The sequence below is a fragment of the Pelecanus crispus genome, chromosome 16 (genome assembly GCF_030463565.1).
Source record: "Pelecanus crispus isolate bPelCri1 chromosome 16, bPelCri1.pri, whole genome shotgun sequence".
Lineage (NCBI taxonomy): Eukaryota > Metazoa > Chordata > Aves > Pelecaniformes > Pelecanidae > Pelecanus > Pelecanus crispus.
The window spans coordinates 4,923,052-4,943,052 of record NC_134658.1 but is presented as its reverse complement, the minus strand read 5'-3'; the positions used below and the strand labels follow the sequence as shown (position 1 = coordinate 4,943,052).

At 52.0% G+C, this 20,001-nt stretch overlaps 1 protein-coding gene across 3 annotated transcripts; it reads left to right on the top strand.

Moving 5' to 3' along the window:
• The first annotated feature begins 2,010 nt into the window (after window positions 1-2,010).
• Window positions 2,011-16,397, top strand: FAM76A (family with sequence similarity 76 member A). 3 transcript variants are annotated; one of them, XM_075721795.1, is made up of 9 exons: window positions 2,011-2,091; window positions 3,319-3,383; window positions 4,204-4,258; window positions 4,834-4,986; window positions 5,872-6,029; window positions 6,574-6,660; window positions 11,879-12,014; window positions 12,482-12,583; window positions 15,167-16,397. In XM_075721795.1, exons 1-9 carry the CDS (start codon window positions 2,011-2,013, stop codon window positions 15,251-15,253), a joined length of 924 nt encoding a protein of 307 aa, XP_075577910.1. In that variant the 3' UTR covers window positions 15,254-16,397. The 3 variants fall into 3 exon arrangements, with proteins under 3 accessions (XP_075577910.1, XP_075577911.1, XP_075577912.1); XM_075721796.1 differs by lacking the exon at window positions 6,574-6,660; XM_075721797.1 differs by lacking the exons at window positions 4,834-4,986; window positions 6,574-6,660.
• The last annotated feature ends 3,604 nt before the right edge of the window (window positions 16,398-20,001 follow it).

The following is a 20,001-nucleotide window of genomic DNA, read 5'->3' as shown; positions in this document are numbered from 1 at the left end:
AGACACTCCCCCGGTCTTTCTTGGGAAAGACTGAGCACTGCAGCGAGCATCTCGTATTTCAGCTTCACCACTTGCACAAGCTCGGACTGGGAATACTCTGTCATCTGGTGTAAGAAAAGGCGGGGAAAGAAGTTTCCCAAAGATTTCAAGGTATCCCTGATGGCCTGAGAGCAGGGTGTAAGAACACAGGAATGTCAGGCAACACGGGCACAAAAGGGACCAGCTCGCACTGCTGTGGGTTTACTAACGCAACTGTGAGTAGTTGCTGCTTTTTACTCGCTCGATCTTGGATCCATAGAGTAAACTTTTAACTCCAAAATGCTTTAATTCCCCCATTTGTTCGGGCAGGCGGCATATACGTAAGCTCACAGCACCTGCTCTGTGTCACCTTGTAAAAAAAATGACACTCAATTAAAAAAAAAATGAGCAATTACTCAGCGCGTGCGTGCAGCGTACGATTTCCCCTTGCTGCAGCGACTGGAGTCCAACCTCATACCTGAAGTGAAACCAGGGAAATAAAATCTTCCCACCATCTGGAGCTGCAAACTCCAGCACCCAAGCCGTGGTGTAAACACAGCGAGCTGCAATTTGCAACGCTGACCCTGCCCCAAAGCAGAGGCAGATCCACCCATGCAAATCACAGCCTTGGCTGGGCCTGGGACTTCCAGGCGAGCAGCTGTCCTAGCAGCGGGCCAACAGCTGCTTAAGTCGGAGCAAAGAGGGAAGCAAGTTCACGTGAAGGTTTTCCTTTCGCTGCAGACACTACCTCCTGCCTCGTTCTCCCTTCCTTTTCCTCCAATTCTCTTTCCCTCAACCTTTCAGGCACAGTTTTCCCCCTGCCCTCCCTCCAAGCCCTCGGGGCTCTGCTCCCCCTCGGCTCCACTCTGAAGGTGGAGACACCCACTCCTCCCCACAGTCTTCTGCTCCCTTCTTCCCTCCAGACCTGACCCTCCTTCACCCACCTCCGCAGCGGCCTTCCCTTCCCCGCAGCAGCTCCTCACCTCCCCAGCCCTGCCCTCCTCCAGCCTCCCCTTCCTCCTCCAGGCCTGCACGCCCCGAGCCCTGCCCTCCCCGCACACACACCAGCTACGGAACTCCCTTTTGCCTTGCCCTGGCTTAGCCCTGCCACCCCCGGCCCAGCTCAGCCTCTGGCTCGGCCCGGCTCAACTCAGCCCTTTCCCTTGGCCTGGCCTGGCCTGGCCTGGCCCGGCCAAGGTCAGCCCAGCCCAGCCTCTTCTCCCGGCCCAAGCCTAGGCCGGCCTGGCCCAGCCCCTTCCGGCTCTGGTTCGGCCCAGCTCAGCTCCTTCCCTCAACCCTGGCCTGGCCCGGCCCAGCTCAGCCCCTTCCCTTCGCTTCGCTTCGCTTGGCCTGGCCCAGCCCGGCCCAGCCCCTTCTCCTGGCCCTGGCCCAGCCCCTTCCCTTGCCCTGGCCCAGCCCAGCCCAGCCCGGCCCGGCCCGGCCCGGCCCCTTCTCCTGGCCCTGGCCCGGCCCCTTCACTTCGCTTGGCCTGGCCCGGCCCGGCCCAGGTCAGCCCCTTCTGCTGGCCCTGGCCCTGGCCCTGGCCCTGGCCCTGGCCCTGGCCCTGGCCCTGGCCCTCAGCCCCTTCCCCCCACCCCGGCCCCACTTCCGGGTCCCCCCCGCAAAGCCTTATGGGCCAGGCCCCCCCCCCCCCCCCGCCCTGCGCGGTCTCGCGCATCCCCGGGACGCGTCACGCGGAGGCTGGGGGCGGGTCGTTGCATCACCGCGGCGCGCGCAGCGCTCCCCGCGTGACGTCACCGCTTCCCCTTCCCCAACGCCCGCGGAGGGAAAGGGCGGCGACGGGGGGGGGGGGGGAAGGAGGAGGCGGTCCCGCTCCGCCCTCCCTTGGAGTGACGGCTGCATTGACCAATGAGAAGCGGTCGAGGCGTGAGTGATGCGGCGGATGACCAATGGCGAGCGGCGGAGCGGCGGGAGGGGGCGGGGACGGGCGGCCGGGGCGGGCTGGGCTGCGCCTGTCAGCGGGGCGGCGGGATGGCGGCGCTCTACGCCTGCACCAAGTGCCACCAGCGCTTCCCCTTCGAGGCGCTCAGCCAGGGCCAGCAGCTCTGCAAGGTCCGGGGCGGCCGGCGGGGCCGCTTGGGGGAAGGGGGAGTGGGGGCGGCTGCCCGTGAGGGAGCTGCTTGGGGCGGGGCGAGGGCCGGCTGGAGGGCTGTTTGTGAGGGAGGGGAGGCAGGGGGTGTTTTGGAGGGGCCTGGGCGCTTTTGGAGGGGCCTGGGGGCTTTTGGAGGGCCTGGAGGTAATTGGGGGGGGGGGGGCTGTTTATGGGGAGGGCCAGGGGGTATCTAGGGAGGCTGGGGCCTCGGGGTGGTTATTTGGGGCCTGAGGGTGCGGGGTGGGCGGTTGAGGGCTGTGTGGGTGGGGCCCCGGGAGCGTTTGGGAGGTTTTGAGGGGCTGGAGGCACGGGGGTAACTGGTAGAGCCTGGGGGCTGTTGGGGGGGGTGTCTCTATTAAGGGGGGCTGTTTGTCAGGGGGACGTGAGGGCACTGAAGGCTGTTTGGGGGTGCTGGGGGGTGTTTGGAGGGCGTTAGAGAGGGAGTCATGGAGCCTTTGAGGGAGAATCGGGGGGGAGGTGGGCGCTGTTCCTGAGAGAAGGCCTGGGCACAACTGAAGGGCTGTTTGTGAGGGAGGCTGTTACCAAGGGGAGAGGCCTGGGGCATTGGGGGGATGCTGGGGCATTTGGGAGGGTCTGGGGACATTTGGGAGAGGTCTTACGGTATCTTGAAGGAGGGAGGTGCGTCTTGGGGGACAATCTGGGTGGGTGGGGCAGTTTGGGTGGGGAAGAATGAGATCAGGGATGAGATAGGGAATGGGAGGCAGGAAATGGAGTAGCCTGGGATTGCTGAGGCAGATGGGGCAAAGCAGGCGGGCATAGGGGAACCTCTGAGGCATGGGGCGAGAGGAGAGCAGGGCTGGAGGCACTCCGGGCACAGGAAGCTCGTGGAGGGCAGAGGTGTGAATAACTGTGACAGGACTCTGTGTTCCTGCCCTGGGAGGTGAGGCCAACCACCATGACCCTTGTCTGTGGGTGTTGGGCACAAATAAGCCCTCGTTACGAATCTCAGTTTACTTCTGGCTCACCTGTGACACATGCCATTCCTGTCGCCCTTCCTCTGCTCTCAGCCCTTGTAAGAGCAGCGTGACTGGACGGGGAGGAAATGTTTTGAGCTTGACGGATGTGTGTGCATGTGGTGGGAGCGAAGGTCAGCAGGTGATCTGGGATTTCAGGAAACAGTGTGTGGGAGAAGCGCCGCATCTCACCCAACGCTTCTCTTGTTGCAGGAGTGCCGGATTGCGCATCCCATTGTTAAATGCACTTACTGCAGGACTGAATTCCAGCAGGAAAGGTAAATGCCTGCTGAGCTGGGGAGACCGATGTTTTCTTTAGAACAGATGCACCCAGGGAACTGTAATGTTTCCACACCTTTGATGACTGAGCCTTAACCTGTAGATTGTTGCTGTGGAAGACTTGGAGGACCTTTGGCCTTCTTCAGAGGTCTGCTGGGCAAATTGGTGTGCCTCTGCGGTGTCCTTAGATTTGCACCTTTTGCTTGGCTTTTATTTTTGGTCAGCGCTCAGATGCATCTTCCAGTGAAGGATCTGGGTGCATCTTCCCACGGGTTTTCCTCTTATCTGGTTTCCGGTATCCAAAAATTATTTCCTAATGTGTTTCCTTTAGCTGTGCTTTTGCCTTTTTGCATTTTTGCAAGTTACGTAGCTTACAGAGGAAGGATTGGTAAACCCGGTAGCTGCATGCGGGCATTGTGTGGGGTGTTCTTTCCTGTGTTTGTTGGACAAATACCCCTGTCCTGACCCGCCTTAACCTTGTCATCCTCCAGAGCTGAGGCTGTCACCAGTGCTGAATCATGTCTTCTGCCAATTAGCCGGTGATCAGACTCCTGTATTTGTAAGGACAAAAAACTGGCGTCATCTTAGGATGCCTTAATTAAAAGATACCTCCTTGTAATACCACTTTTTTGGGCAAATTATCCTCAACCAGGTGGAGATTAGCACTTTTTTAAGATGCGCTTTGATACCAGAGTCCCTAGTGAAGATGAATACAGTCTTGCCACTAGAGACGGAGCCCAGGGGAGACTGAGATCCTAACCACAGAGGTTTCAGTTTCTTTGGAGAAGTGTTAATAGAATGATCTGTCCTTTTTAACAGCAAAACCAACACGATATGCAAGAAGTGTGCTCAGAACGTGAAGCTCTACGGAACAGTAAGTGAGCAAGACTCGTTCTCACCAGCCTTGTTTCCTTTCACCCTTCTTGTCTTTATCCTGCTGAATCCCAGAGCAGTTTATGAGCTGGCTCTGTTGTAATAGCATGACTGATCAATAATACACGGGTCCCTCAAGCATGAAGCTTTTACCTTTTCTCTTCTTTTAGTATGGAAAAGAGCAGCTCTGCATCATTTTAGGCCAGGAGATGAACTATTCGATATGCAATAGAAACAAGAGTGTGCTTACACAAACAGAGATTGCTGCAGGAAACAGTGATATATCTTTCTTTCCTGCTTGACTGAAATCTGAAAAAGAGATTTCTGATTGTTTCTATTTTGGTGTTACACATTTTCTAAAGATTTCATAGCACTTGATAAATGGTCTGGGTGCCATGGCTAAATACGCTTAGCTAGAGACCAGGCGTCCAAACGTATTTATGTCTCCTGGATCAGCATTATAGTTACCTTGGAACAGGGAAATAAGAGGTTTGAAGTGATGGGGAGAAGGGGAAAGAGCAATGTATTAATGTAATTAGAAGGCACTGCTGTATCAGTTGTTCTTGTTTCTTAAAGCCAAAACCCTGCCAGTACTGCAACATTATAGCAGCATTTATTGGAAACAAGTGCCAGCGTTGCACAAACTCGGAAAAGAAGTATGGACCTCCACACTCCTGCGAGCAGTGCAAGCAGCAGTGTGCGTTTGACCGGAAGGATGATAGAAAGAAGGTCGGTATCTCTGTAAAAGGAGCCCAAAAAGGTAAAAGGGCCGTTCAGTGATCATCTGTCCATCTCCTTCGCGTATTCTCTAGCATTTCAAAAGGGGGTGTCTCTTGGTTGTATTTTTCTGGAGTTGAGCTTTGCGGTGGGAGCTGTGTTTTGGAGCTGTTTAATCTTTGAGCCCCTGTGCTCCTTTGCCGGATCTGCTGAGAAAGATCTCTTGGATTTGGCCTAAGAGTAGGTGGGCTGGCAAAGGAGAAGGGGCCTCCGAGTGGAATACGAGGTACCTGCTCGGGGAGAGGGATAGGGAACGATATTTGTGCCATAGCCTGAGGAGCTGGAAATGTCACAGCTCCACCAGGAAACTCATTCCGTGGCTTCTGTGCACCCTTTGCATAAACAATGCAAGAGCTCCTTAGGAGGTGCGTACTTCTAAGGCCCGCTTCCTGCAGGCTACAAACATCTATTGTTCGTTTTGGATGCGGCACTGATAATCCCTGTCCTCCTGCTGATCCTCCTTGAGCAGAGACCCTTGCCGGTTTGGTCTCCAGTGAACACCCTGTCACGTACCATTCCTTGGCATTGCTTTGACGGAAATCCCGCCAGAGTTAGCCTGTCCTGGTGAACGGGTGCTATGAGATGGTCTGTGAGCAAAGCTTGGCAGAGACTGTAGTTAGCTCGATTAGCTGCTACTAACGAGCACTGTCTGCATTGCACCAGCCATGCCAGATGCACCTCTCACCCTTTCCAGGCTCTCAAGGGATCCTTTTTGAGTCGTTGCTTGTTCATAGGCGATCTTAAGCCTGAAGGTTCTTCTCGTCTTCTCTGCGTTTGGTTTGTGGGCAGGAAGCAAGACCAAAACTTCTCCCCTTCTCTTTCTCTCTCACCTTCCAGGTGGATGGAAAGCTGCTGTGCTGGTTATGCACTCTATCCTATAAACGGGTCCTACAGAAGACCAAAGAGCAGTGCAAACACCTGAGCAGCTCTTCCCGAGCAAGCCTGCAAGAGAAGGAACAGTACAGTAGGCTCAGCAGTGGCAGCCACTACAACAGGTAACCTGCACGAGCTTTTTTTGTTGTGCAGGGTGAGCTTGCCTCTGGGGTGAGCAAAACGGGGTGCCTAGCTGCTCCACGCTCCTTAGGTGCGCTTCCTAAAGTAACTGGGAGAAGTGCCTGGGGCCTCGGTACCTTGGTGTTGGGTTTTGGCAGTTGTCTGTAGTTCAGGAGAATCTGGCTAAGTCAGGCTTTGCTAGTTTGCAAACCCCACTGTGCCGGGGTAGACTTGTAGTCCGACAGTGCTTCTTAGTCATTCAACTCACTGAACTTGTACACAATTAAAGCTAAATTGCATTTGTGAAATTTAATGATTGAAATGTAGATTTTAAGCATGAGTTCTTCACCTACGTACCGATCTGACTGACGCATTGTTTTCTGTTTGTTTTTAGTCTCCAGCTACTCTTCAGGGAATGAATTTTTTATCATTCTTTCTTGTGCTAGGAGATACTGTTTTAATAGGTTCAAAGTGGGTGGGAATATTTCTCTGTCTTAGACTGCAAGTCATTCAGGTTCTGACATAACAATTTCCTCATTTTTCCAGCCAGAAAACCTTATCCACCTCTTCTATTCAGAACGAAATCCCAAAGAAGAAAGCCAAGTTTGATGCCATATCTGCCAATGGTGACAGGTGAGCCTGTTACATGTGGACATTGCGGGCGGGCGGTCTTGTTTGCAAAGTTTGTATAAGACAGAGTTCTGTGCGAATAACAGGAAGCTCTTGTGCTAGAGCAGGGATCTCAGGCTTTGGGACCTCGAGGGGCTGCATTAGCAGCTTTCCAGAACCCGGCAGGCCATGTTACTTGGCATTTAGACATAGGTTTGAAGAAGAAAAGAACCTAGCGCCTGTACCTGCTAGAACAGAAACTGCTTGTTCACTGAGCTCCCCAACAGTTAGAAAAACTGCAGCCAGATCAGCTTTATCCTCTCTCTGCGGTTACAGGGAGAGGGGGGCTGTTGGCTGCGCTGTGGAGTCGAGGTCTGCGGGTTTTGTGCTTTCGGGGCTGTCAGGCTGATCTGCAGGGAGGTGGCCTCAGAGGAGAGGATCAAGACCCACCTCCCGTTTCCCCTCCTGCCTTCTGGGGGAGGGACAAGCAACCAAACAGCTTTGCTTGAAAGCATCCGATCCCATTCTGCTGTCACAGTTTGTGCTGGCTTACATTGACACCGGCTGCGTGCGCAGCAGAATGGGAGTCACTAGCAGAAAACAGGAGATTGAGATGGATTTTTATTTTTTACGCTCTTGTACATGCATATTTTCATTCCTGCCTTTCCTCTCTGATTCTCAGCGTTCCTTCCTCTCCCGAGATGCTTTGTCCCCCTATCCAGAGTGCCCCGTCCACGTTGGCGCAGTGGGCTGCTTCCCAACAGAGTCTCGGTGCCCACCATTGTCCTGTTTCTCAAGGCACTGACATCCTGAAGTGAGATCACCTGTTGTTTTCTCCCCTCTTGCCCTCCCTCCCTGGGAACTGCCTCATACATGGAAACTGTCCCTCTCAAAGGATCTCTTTCAAAACAGCAGTGAATTGGGAGCATGGACCAGAGCATAGGCTCCTTAGTGCCTTAGTTAAAGCCACTGGTAATTAATTGCTCGCTACCTACCTTGAATGTCTTTTCTTCAAGATGACAGATCGCATCTCTCCTACTGATAACTATTGACACCTTGTCAATGTTTGTGAAATACTACGACGGGAAATAGAACTTAAGTAATTTTCTAAGGCAGTGATTCCTACAGAGTGGTCTAAAAGACACATCTGAATGGTGTTTTCAGTTAACAGTTGGAAAAATTTAAGGATTAACTGGGGCTTGGGAGCTGCGGCTGAGTATGGGGTGGTCAGAGAATTCATCTGACTGCCTTTGGTGCTGGTGGAGCTGGAGGAGAGAGACTGGAGACAGGTCCCTGGTAGAACTGGTGCAGCCCTGCAGTACTACTGCAGCTTTCCCTCTAGACAGGCTTCTGCTCTCTTGCTGAGGCTGCTCTCCAGGCCATAGGACAGCACCAGGTATTTTTATCTGCTTACTAAAGCCTGGGCTGAGACCTAACAACTCATTGTAATACCCCTGCCGGCTTGAAAATATCCAAGAAGGAAAAGGTCCCATGCTCTGGCATCAATGGCTCAGCCATTCGTTTGCAAATCAGGAGCATGTATTAGAGGAACCACATGCCTTCATTTCTGTTTGCTCTTGTGTCAGATGTTGTCAGTCTGGCTCCTGCCAGGGCTGTGGTCCTTGGCACAGACTTTTTTTGATGAATCCCAGTAATAAACTGTGTGTAATTTTAGCAGCTACTGAAGAGCTCCAGCGACATGCTGTAGAAAAGGCGAGCTGCAGCTGCCTTAAATAGGCACATGGCTGTGGTTTTTTGAGTGGAATAATAATGGCGGTTCATTAAGTGTGTTTTGGAGCTGCTGGGGTTTTTTTGGTGAGGATGAAGCCCCCCAAACCCTCCCCTCTTGCACCATTTTCTATCAGGTTGTCCCCCCCCGAGAGTCAGCCTGGAGCCTGGGTCAGAGCTCGAGAGCGGAGTTAGGGTCTGCCACAGTGCAAGGCTTGTTTTCAGCAGCAGCGTGGTCTGACGGACAACCAGCACCTCTTCGCTGCTGAGAGCAGCCGCGACGTTCTGTGCAGTGTGTCTTGGCTCCAGCCAAACTTCTGACGCAACTTTCAGCTGGGCAAAATTTGGGCACGCTTGAGCTCAGTTAACTTTGGCAACACCCCCAACAGGGTCCAGCTTATCTGAAATTGTTGCTCCTTTGCAGATACAGTAGGAATTCCTTTACCATGTCTTACTGACATGGTAAACTGACAGCGCCTGCTTTTGGTGGTGGTAGAGGAGGTGTCAGTTCAGATGCTGGTTCCTCTTGGTCTGGATGGATTTTTTGCACGTGGGGGATATTTTTGTCTAAGGTGAAACTTGGATGCTGGTTCAGTCAGCCTGGTCTGTGCCTCTTTACGCTAGCCTGACTTGAATAGCAAAAATCTTTAAGCTTGGCATTTGTTTCGCCTAATTTCAGCCATTTAACAGGTGCGGAGTTTAAGGCAGTCATTTTGGTTTCTTTTCTACTCAATAGCCAGAGGCAGGTGTCTTTGGAAGAGCTCCATTTTTTTCCTCGGTCGCTGTTGAAAGCAACAGGAGCTCATCAATTCACTTTAATTAGAGGCATGCATTTTAGACTGTTCAGATGTGGAGAGCACGTGTCCCCCTGACCTATCCCAAGGGGCTGGGATCCTGGGTATAGAGTTTATTTGTAGGGGCAATGGCTTCTTTTTGGTTGGTTGGTTGTTTTAATTCTTAATCTGTTTGTTAAAGGAATGGAGCGACTTGTATTTGGCAGGTTTTTTTGTTCTAATTTTGGAGTCTTGGGTTGCTTCCTTAATGCGTGGTTAAAGACAGAGAAACCTTTCACTACCAACTTGTCAGTCTTTCAAAAAAAAGTGGGGAAAAAAAGAAGCTGCTGGTTTAATTAGCACCTTGACACATTTGAGGGTGCATTCTGCACCAAGCAGACAGGAAAATACCTGCCTGTGCTCACGTAGTTGACAGGAGGGGATGCCGGGGCACTCTGAGCCCACCGTTACCCACTTGTGGGTGCAGACCCCAGGGGCAGGAGGAGGCCCTTGAAGCCCTGGGCTCGCTACCGGCTCTGCGGAGCGGGAGAGCAGCTCTGCGCAAGGCTGGTGGCCCTCCTGTCCCTTCTCCCCGCTGGGTGGCAGGGTCGGCTCTCACCTTCCCGGCTCCGCAGCGTGCTCTGCAACCAGAGCTGCCAAGGAGGGAATTTGCCCTGCTGGAGCTGCTCAGGGAAATGTGAGCAGCTCCCCAGCACTCTTTATCACCCCAGGATAAGGCAGGAGGGAAACTTGCCTGGGCAAAGGAATGGTGTAAGCAAGAGTTTGTTTTTAGCCAGAGGGAACTGGTGAGGAAGCCTTTTTTTTCCCTCTGTGGAGGCTGCTTTTTTCTCTTTTTTTCTCTCCTCCCCAGCATATTTGCACTGAGTGGGAAATGAAAGCTACTGTTAGGAACATGCTTGCACACAGAAAGGTGCTGGAGCACCCACCATCATTTTGCACAGCCTCCACTTGGGGAAACTGTACTTGGGAACAGTTTTAAAATGGAGGTGCTCTCCGGTAGTGTATGTGTGCGAACCTCTTCTGCACTCGAGAGCTGCCCAGGATGACGAGTGCAGTGCTAGATCCAGCGTACCCAGAGACCTGCCACATCTTATGGTGTGGGCTCTGCTGTCAGCGTGTTTTAACCATGCAAGACTCTTCCGCCGTCGGCTGTCTCCTACAGACCCTCAGTTCTGAGTTTTCCTTTGCCAAGCTTTCTCTCCCAGTGCCGCAGGGCTATCCTGTGACTTCCAGATCTGTGAAGCTGCCCCTGCTTTGTTTCCCTCTGTAGATCCCCAGCACAGCGGTGGAAAGAGCCTTTTCTTCTGCCACATCCTTGCTAACCACTCCAATCAATACAGACTGTGCTTTTAATTAGAAAATGGATTATTTCCAGGCACTAGAGGAGACCCCCATGTGAGGCGAGCAGCCGGTACTCTCTGCCTTGGTGTGCCAATGGGGGACTGGAAGCACGGAGGTGGCAGTGTGCTTGAGAGGGGCAGTGATTTATTTGGGTTCAGACCGTGCCTCCCTCCATCCGCTGCAGCTCCCAGCTTTAGAGCTGAATGCAGGCTTTAGGACATGTGTTGACCTACTCTGGAGGCTTTAAAAAGAAGTCAGGCTTCAGGTAACTCTGGCTATTTATCTTTATAGCGGCAGCACTGTCATCTGATAATGGCAGGCTTGAAGTAATCTTCTAGGTGAAGCTTTGTTTCCTTACTACTGTTAAATTTTTATACAGCAGTTTCAGGTGTGCGCGGCTGGGAGTGTGCTGCCCTTTTAGCACCAAGAGATAAAAATCAGGCTTACCATTACAGCAGTAAGGAACAGAAGGCAGACAAAGATCAGGTGAGCTCACTGGGCCTGTGGCTGCAGCTTGTCGTATCTTATGATATGAAATATTCCTGTAGCATAAGACTGTTGCGTGGCTGCCCAGATCACAGAGTATCTCGTAGGGAGATTTGTGAAGTACCGGCGCAGGGGAGTGACTCATGCCCAGTTAAGTTTTCAGCTGGTTGCTTAGGTTTAGAGTACCTGCTGGTGTATAAGTGGTGCACTCAGCTATTTCTCTGTCTTCCTGGAGAGACTTTTTCCTGCTCTGAAGTGGTAATGAAGCTTCTTCCTAAATTGCTGTGTCATGGTGGAATCAAAATACAAAAGTTCAGCATGTCTTTTTAGCCCTCTTCCCTGCTGAGGCCAGTGCTGAGTTTAATCTAGGTGTCTCCCTTTGCTTTATTTGTTTAACTTGAGGCTATTTGTTTCTCTTTCATGTTCCCTCCTTGCCAGAATGTTTGTTTACATTTAGTAAAAAGTTTTGCTGTACATCCAAGGACTGCCTGTGAGCAAAGAGGGTTCCTAAGTGGTTGCATAAAGTTTCATGAGCTCTCTGATTGCTGTCCTCAACTCTTGGTTTGAAAAGGGATCCTTGCTCTTTGAATGGTTGCTGCAGACACTGGCCGGTGGTCACCCATAGGAGTCCCGCATCCGTGCTGATCATGCAATAATGCAACTTGATATATCACACGTAATCCCTGTTGCCTGTCATACTGTGTGTTTCCCAAATTCCATGTGGCATGCAGGGCAGGGATACAGGTAACACCTGCATTCAAGGAGTGTTTGGAGGACACGATGTGTGTCATGAAATGGTTCCCATTCTCCTTCGAGTGCCATCTGTGGGAGTTTCCCTGCCTCAGTGAAGAGAAGGGGTCGTGATGAGAGCCTTTCCCTCTTCTGTGTTGCAGTTTTTCTCCAGACCTCGCCCTGGACTCTCCTGGCACTGACCACTTTGTTATCATTGCCCAGCTGAAGGAGGAAGTGGCTACTTTAAAAAAGATGCTGCACCAGAAAGATCAGATGATTTTGGAGAAGGAGAAGAAGGTACAGCCCTTGGCTTGCTTCCCCCCACAGCATGCTGACATGTTCACGCAGATCACACTCCAGCAGAGTCTGGCTTTTTATCATGGAGTGAGCAAGAGAGTTTCTGGCTGTTTCCAGGCTGCCTCCTTTCCAAAGTTATAGAGGCTTTCTGGACCCTCCCAGGAGATCTCATTTCATAACGGGTCATTTTCTGACCACTGTCTCGGAGACCTCCGTGTTGGGGCAAGACTGAGGAAAAACCATGCTGCTCTGTGCAGAAAAACAGCCCTGGCCACTCCTGCCTCTCTGTGCCGCTCAGTGAGATGGCTCTGGCCTCGTTGCGCTCCCCCTGCCCACCCCAGCACATTTCCAAACTCATCCAGTCTCATGCAACTTCTGCAGAGGCATTTTCTGTGGCAAGGTGCGCCTGGGGTTAAGGCATTCATTTCTTCTTCCAGCTCACTTGCTTCTTACTGGTTTATCTGCAGATCACAGAGCTGAAAGCCGACCTGCAATACCAGGAGTCGCAGATGAGGGCTAAGATGAACCAAATGGAGAAGACGCACAAGGAGGTCATGGAGCAGTTACAGGTGACAGCATTTTTGTTTTAATTTGCTGAGCTGTGCTGTAGCCAGGAGTGACTGAGGCCACTCCTGATGAGAAACACCCCGTGAGCTTCTGCACACACAGCTCTGCTAACGCTTCTCAGCCCTGTCCTGCAGCCTCTCTGCTCTGCCAGGCAAGCCCCTCTCCAGCTCTGTACCAGGCTGCAATGCATCATAACCCCTATTTATATCCTCCTTGCTGCTCTCTACTCGGGCTCAGGCTTACTGTATTATAAAGTGCTGTGTTGTATCCCCTGTGGACTAGACAGGAACCATCAAACTCATTTTACCTATTGCCAAAATCAGGTTTGAACCTGTTTGTCCAGACTGCAGAACCTTTGTCAGCTCCCTGCACCACGTAGCTCTTACTGTGATTTATGTGACCAGTAACCAGAGAGAACAAAGCTCAAGAAACAATTGGCAGTTCCTTTAGCGCTGTATCTCTGTAGTCCAAATAAAGAAGTCCCTGAGCTCGAGGGAACAGGGAGAGCAGGATTCTTGTCATGGTCATGGAAACACTAGGCAGACTATCAGCATGAATACACTCTGAGCCACTCTGAGATCAGGTCAAAGGGGAACTGGTTACAGGGAAGAAATCAGACACAGAAATGAACTTTGCACCCTTTAATTACTCTGGGGTTTGTAATGATCTAAAGCCCTAGCGATGAGAAATGGGAGGGGATAAGACAAAAGGCTGAGAAAACAGCCCCTCCTCCATTAGCACACACCCCAGTTAATTACTGGAGTGGAAGACAGGTTTTGGAGACTACAGCTGCTGTCAGAAAGCTGGTGCCTGTGAGATCCCCTTCACAACGCATGTTCTTAAGCACTGTAAGCCTGTCCGAAGGTTGGAATATCTGTGTGTGGTGTGCTGAGGGCGGGATGTGCTTCCCGCTCCTCGTGAGCTGGTAGGCACCGGCAGTTTGTACTTGAGGGACCGATGACAGCCAGAGCCTTCTGTCACTGCGCTGCGTTACTGATCCTGCACTGCCTGTGTCAGCCCAGAGCTGTTTCTGTCGCATAGCTTTGGGAGGCCTGCAAGGAACGAGTTGGTGTTTGCTCCGGTTCTGAACAGACAATTTTCCGTTAAGCGCAAACCACTGCTTTTTGGTTGCCTTGACGGCCCTGGCTGTGAGGTCGAGGGCTAACTGGGAGATGACCCCCCCCTCCTTGCAGTGGGTTCCCAAGGCAGGGCACACTGGTCGCTCGGTGTGCCTGGGAACACTACGCCCTGCTGCTGCTGCCTTTGCTGTAGCTCAAAGAGGACGTCTGCCTTGAAAGCTGTCAGACACCTTCCAACAGCCTTAAAACTCGCTCTCAGTTCTGAAAGGAAAGAGGAAGCGTCAGCTCCACGAGCAGGTTTGCCTGCAGCCACCTGCCTCTCCCGGGTGGAGAGGGGTTTGCATGTCTGTCGCCCGCTGTGCTGTTCTGTACTTAGCTCGGACTGGGACTGCCCTGAACTCGTGCTCTCTGGTGTCCAAATGTTTTACTTCAGCTGGTATGGACTGAGGCTCTGGAAACTTTCTTCACCGATTCCAAAATAAAAGTTCAAATCCTCTCAGTGTATTGTAGGTGCCTTGAAGTGTTCATATGATTCACTTTTTGAACGCGCTCTTGGTTTTTATTATTTTTTGTCTTGTCTTTTCATGGGGGGAAGCAGAGGGGCCTGTATTCTTCCGGTCTGCAGGATGTACAAGAAGCTGCTTTAGCACAGGCAGCACTGGAGCAGAGGGTTTAATTCCTCTAATAACACTTTCATATTCATTCATGCACTGGAAACCAGTGCAGAAGACCTGTATCTGGCTTCACACGGGTTCTACCCCTTATCCTACTCCTATAGCGTAATTTACTACGTAGGCTAGAGGAGAGTGAGCGCAAAAGTTTGGTAAAAGGGGCTAGAGAGCCTTGTTCGTAAGATTTTTAACTCAGTGCAAACCAGAGAGACTGTAAGTTGTTACGTGTTGGTGCTCTGATGGGTTCGGAAAGCTCCTAGTAAGGATGCAGGGTCAGTACAGCGCTGAATCCTGATAAAATGTTGGTGGCATGTGAAGAAACCAAGGTGAAGCAAAGCTGGAGAACTTCTCCCTGCTTTTTTTGATATAAGTGAGAGCGCGGGGTAGGGGAAGCTGGCCTCCAACTCGCTAAAACGAGTCAGGATGGGGGCTTGAGTCACCAGAGTTTTACTCCGCTGCTTCTCACACTGTCAAAGCGTGGTGGCTGGTGAAAGGGGAAGGAAGGAAAGCCGGTCCCGGTGACCTTGGCGAGCGTTCTTGGCTGGTTTAACGCGAATTGTGCGTTTGTCACCTTTCACTGTGGAAGCTGTTCGCTTGCAGCCCACTTCTCGGTTACAGCGGGGGGGATGCGAGGGGGGAGGGATGGGAAGAGCCCTTTCTAGGTGGTAGAGATGAGATGCTGGACTTGAGCTCGTGCCGCGATGCCGCGCAGCAACGTCCGCCTCCTTTTTCGTCTGCGTGCAGGATGCCAGCAGCTTCTGTCCAGGCAATTCTAGGATCCCGAGAACTGATGATGATCCGTGCCATTAAATACCCATTTTCACTGTGTTTCCAGGCCAAGAACAGAGAACTCCTGAAGCAAGCAGCTGCCCTATCGAAGGGCAAAAAGCCTGAGAAGTCGGGAGCAATAACCTCCCCTTAAAACCAAACCCCCAATCTGGGAGCTTTCCCCAGCATTAGCCAAGGAGTCTAGGAGGCCTGCCTGATCGCTGGAAGCCAAAACCTCAGTGTTGTCACTATCCCACTGCCGTGGACTCGATGGAAACGCCTGGTGTGTGTTGCCTTTCGACCGCATGCTTGAGCGTGTCTGGTTTCGATCTCTGTTGAATACCGGTCTGTATCACGGTGATCCACGGGGAGAGGTCCCAGCCATCCTAACCCCCCCCTCCCCGAAGTACTGCTTTCTGGAAGAAGTTTTTTTTCCTAACCACTTACTACCACTGCCAACCCTTTCCATTAGCAAACAGGAACCTGCTGCATTAGAGACTTCTTGCTGGTTCCAAACCTGCTGCTGTGAGGCAATAGCCGTGGCCAGTTGTTGCGCAGATAAGTCGGGAGCTGCGTGTGGTGGGAGCTTGATTTTTTTTTTTTTTTTTTTTTTTTTTGAACTGTTCCCTCTTCAAAAGGAAGCCGCTAAATCACCAGCCCAACAGATGTTACTGGAAGGTTGTGCCACTGCTGAGAATGGTTGATCCAGCTTTTTGAAGATGCTTCCAAAATGGGGGCCCTGTATTTATCTTGGGAGTTTTTTGTTTTGTTTTTATTCTTCTTTTCTATGTCAACTTGGCAAACCGAACTGCCTGGTTTTGTGTTTTCTTGTTTTGTTATGATAGCTTTTGGGTTGGGAGCCAGAGTGTGATGATACAGACCCAAACCGACCCCATATTTCCCCCCCGCCCCCAGTGCCCTGGTTACTTGGTGACCTTTGGGGCTTTGACGACTTCTGCAGCTTGGTGTGATCAAGCGTCTCTTACTCCGTTTCTTTACACGAAGAGAGTTCAAGGCTTGGATATTCCCTCTGCTCTGCTCAGTCCCTGGATTGAGCTCTCACCCTCTTCTCGCCCTTTGCCCCACTGCTCCCTTCCAGATGCAGAAGTAGGGGCCAGGTTGGCTCCAGGAAAGCACTTACTCAGGCAGCGACCCAAGCCGGGAAGTGTTTCTGGGGGCTCCCCGGGGACGTTTCTCAGTGCTGATTAAAAGCCAGCAGAATAAAAGGGCTACAAAAGTTCCCTGTAACAGGGATGTGCTTCTCGGAAACAGCACAGAGACCACAGACCCTTCCAGCGAGGCCAGCTGGGGTGGGTGCTCCCCCGGCCCTGTCTGCAGCACGTCTTTTGGGGTTGGGGAGCGGGGGGGAATAAAAAGCACTTGGCTGCTGCGGGGAGAAAAGCACCACACAGCTCTGGGCTGGCAGGAGCGCTCCGCGGCATCCCAGCACCGCGCTCCCCACTCCGTTCAGGGGGTGAAGAAACATCTCAGGGTTTGGAGACCCTCGGGGCAGAGGAGTAGGGCACGAAACCTTAGGGTGGGGCAGCGCTGAAGGTAGGTAGCAAAGAGGAGAAACTGTCCTTTTTTGATGCAGGGCCCGCTGCTCTGTCAGGGTTTTTATTAAGCTTTTAACTAGAGATTGTGATTTTTTTTTTCCTCATCTTTTTTTTTTTTTTTTTGTTACTAAAGATGACTTAAAGGCACTTTTTTTGATGATGATGTTGGCTTCTGGCATGGAAGGAGCACGCTGCAGCATCAGACGCTCTGCCATGTGGGTTTTTTTGTTCTTTTTTTTTTTTTTTTTAAGAGAATTCTGATGTGAAAACAAGGGGGGGGGGGAAGTTGTTACACTTTGCCAGAGTGTGACAGCAGGAAAGTACTCACCTAATTTTATACTTCACACGTTTTTAGAAAATGAGGTGCATTGGTGGGAGTTTTTTTAAATGGGGGCTTTGCTTTTTCGCTTCCCTCGAGATACAGAAATAAACAGAGGGAAGAAGGCCCTGTGTATACTATTAGGGTTTGGGGTTTTTTTTTAATTGTGATAAATTGATCATGCAGTTGAGTAGCTGATGATTTGTAGTAATAACATTGTTTCTTTGTATGTTTGTAATAATGGAGATTTTAAAAGGGATGCTTTGATTTGTACCAAACTCTGACAACTGTAAAAGTGTTTTAAAAAATCCTCATCTGTGTCTGATACTTTATATTTGCCTTAAAGAAGAGGGGGGTGGGAAAAAAAAAAGCAACCAAAGCATCCTTCCCTGCCTGGAACTGATTTATCTCCTGCTGGCGGCTGCCTGGTCGAAGCCATGGTCGTGCTGCTCCGGGGTCTGGGAAGGAGACAGCATTTCTCTATTGTTCGGTTCGCTCCTACTTTTGTTTCTATCTTTAAATCCTCCCAATCAAGCCTGTTGCTAGGATCCTCGTTACTTGGTTACATCCAGCTTCCCAGGACCTATCCGGCTGTATCCGACGGGATCTGTTCTCTGTTTTCTTCCCCAAGCACGTGAATGAAGACAGAGCAGAGAAACAATATGGTCTTGGTAGGAAACAAAAAGCCAAGAGGATAAGGGGGTTCTTTCTTTTAAGATACGGGATGCAACCGAGGTGAGTAAACACCATTTTGTGTCTCTGAAGTCTTCCCCTTATCTCAGCCATGAGGCTGGAGGGAAAACAGGTTTGGTGGGGTGGGGTTGGTTTGGGGTTTTTTTGCTTTTTTTTTTAAAAGCATCTTAATTTTCCAGCAGAAATTTTGTAGCCAAAAACTCTCCCGAGATTTCCTTGTGGAAATGCCTCCGGCCTTGTGGGAGCCGCAGCTCAGCGTGTTGCGCTGGGCAGAGGAGCTGCCGTGTCCTTGAACGTCTGTTCCCAGAGCAGGGTGGGAAAAGGCAAACCCTAGCTCTGCTGAAATACCACAACAGCCTTTCCAGCTCAAAATAGTCTTTCCCTATTATGTTTTTCAAAGTCTGGAGTTGCACACAGAAAACAACCATTTTTCTGGGAATCGTTAGCTGTGACAGATACACAAATTCATAATTAAATGCAGGGAAGAAAAATAGTTTCTATGAAATCTTCCTCATCCGTGCTATTCTTCCAATCTCCGTGGCTTCTCGTGCCTGCGAAAGCAGAGGCTGATGCACGCAGTTTTCACCCCGGGTTTGCTGGATTTCAGCCCCCTGACCTAGCCGGGAGCCCCGGCGCGGGAGGGGATGTCCCGCTGGAAGCACCGGAGCTATTGCAGCCTCGCCGAGTTGCTGCGGTGCTGGCTGGCTCCTCATACAAGTGCCTGCGCTGCGTCAGACCGAGAATCTGGGCTAGTGCCCTCAAGCCAGGCACGGGCTGCTGGGGATACCCGGGGAGAGGAGGCAAAACCAGCGCGGTTTGTCCAGCGTGGCCCTCGCACCCGGTGACTTGGAGGCTTCCTGAGCTGGGTGCTGCGTCTGCAGCCTCCAGCAGTTCCTCGTCCCTCCTCATACGGCTGGTTTGCAGATGAAGGTGCCTAAATCGCAGGCTCGCAGCCTGCCAAGTGAAAGGTTCACCCTGTGCGAGAATCATGGAATCATGGAATGGTTTGGGTGGGCAGGGCCCTTCAGAGCCCCCCCAGCCCAGCCCCTGCAGTGCCAGGGACAGCTTTAACCAGCCCAGGGTGCTCAGAGCCCCGTCCAGCCTGGCCTGGGATGTTCCCAGGGATGGGGCCTCCACCGCCTCTCTGGGCAACCTGTGCCGGTGCCTCGCCACCCTCGTTGTACAAAATGTCTTCCTTATGTCCAGTCTAAATCTGCCCTTCTTTAGTTTAAACCCATCACTCCTGCCCTGTCGCAGCAGGCCCTGTTAAAGGGTCTGTCCCCCCCCTTCCTGCAGCCCCTCTCAGCACTGCCAGGCCGCACTCAGGCCTCCCCGCAGCCCCCTCCTCTCCAGGCTGAGCACCCCCAGCTCCCCCAGCCTGGCCCCGCAGCAGAGGGGCTCCGGCCCTCGGGGCATTTCTGTGGGCTCCCCTGGCCCCGCTCCAGCAGCTCCGTGTCCTGTGCTGAGGGCCCCGAGCTGGGCGCAGGGCTGCAGGGGGGTCTGCCCAGAGCGGGGCAGGGGGGCAGAACCCCCTCCCTCGACCGCTGCCCACGCTGCGGGGATGCAGCCCAGGACACAGTTGCCTTTCTGGGCTGCCAGAGCACGTTGCTGGCTCATGCCCAGCTTGGCACCTCTTTCCCTGGTGCCGCCTCATCGTGCCAGCCATGCTTAGCGTTTGCAGGGCGCTTTATCTCTGCTGAGCGCAGCGCAAACCTTGCCGTACCCTGGAACGTGCCCAGTTCTCCTCGTTTACAGCAGGCCGGGAGATAGCGGAGAGCTGATCCGCCAAAGGCTGGGCTCCGAGTCAGCAGGTAGAGCCGTGGCCAGCCGGAGATCCTCACGCTCCTCCTCCCGAGCCGTGTCTCCGAGGGACCGCTCCGTCTCTGCCCTGGCAGAGCTGCGGGGAGGATTTCAAACGGGTTGCGGGCAATTTGTGCAATTCCCAGCCAGACCTTGGGTAAGAAATGGCTGGCTCCTGCCTTTATCTGCTAGCACACGCTTCCTTCTCTCTGTGGTTTACCCACTGCTTCTAAAGCAGTTTGAGTGTTTGCAGGATATATATATATATATACTTTTTAAAAATTTATTTTGGGTTCTGATTGCTTTATTTCTATTTCAAAGCTTTAGGAAAACAGGGTTTTGACAGTAACTGAACACACTTGAATATTACATACTCAGCCACGTGCTAGTAATGAAATCAAAGTCAAAAATGAGACTTCCAGATTGTTGGTTAGTGTTTTTCCCCCATTCCACTCGTTTCAGGTGTGTTGATGCTTGGCTGCCCCTTGCCTGCTTCCAGCAGAAATCTCTTCCAAAGATGCAGAAACTCAAAGT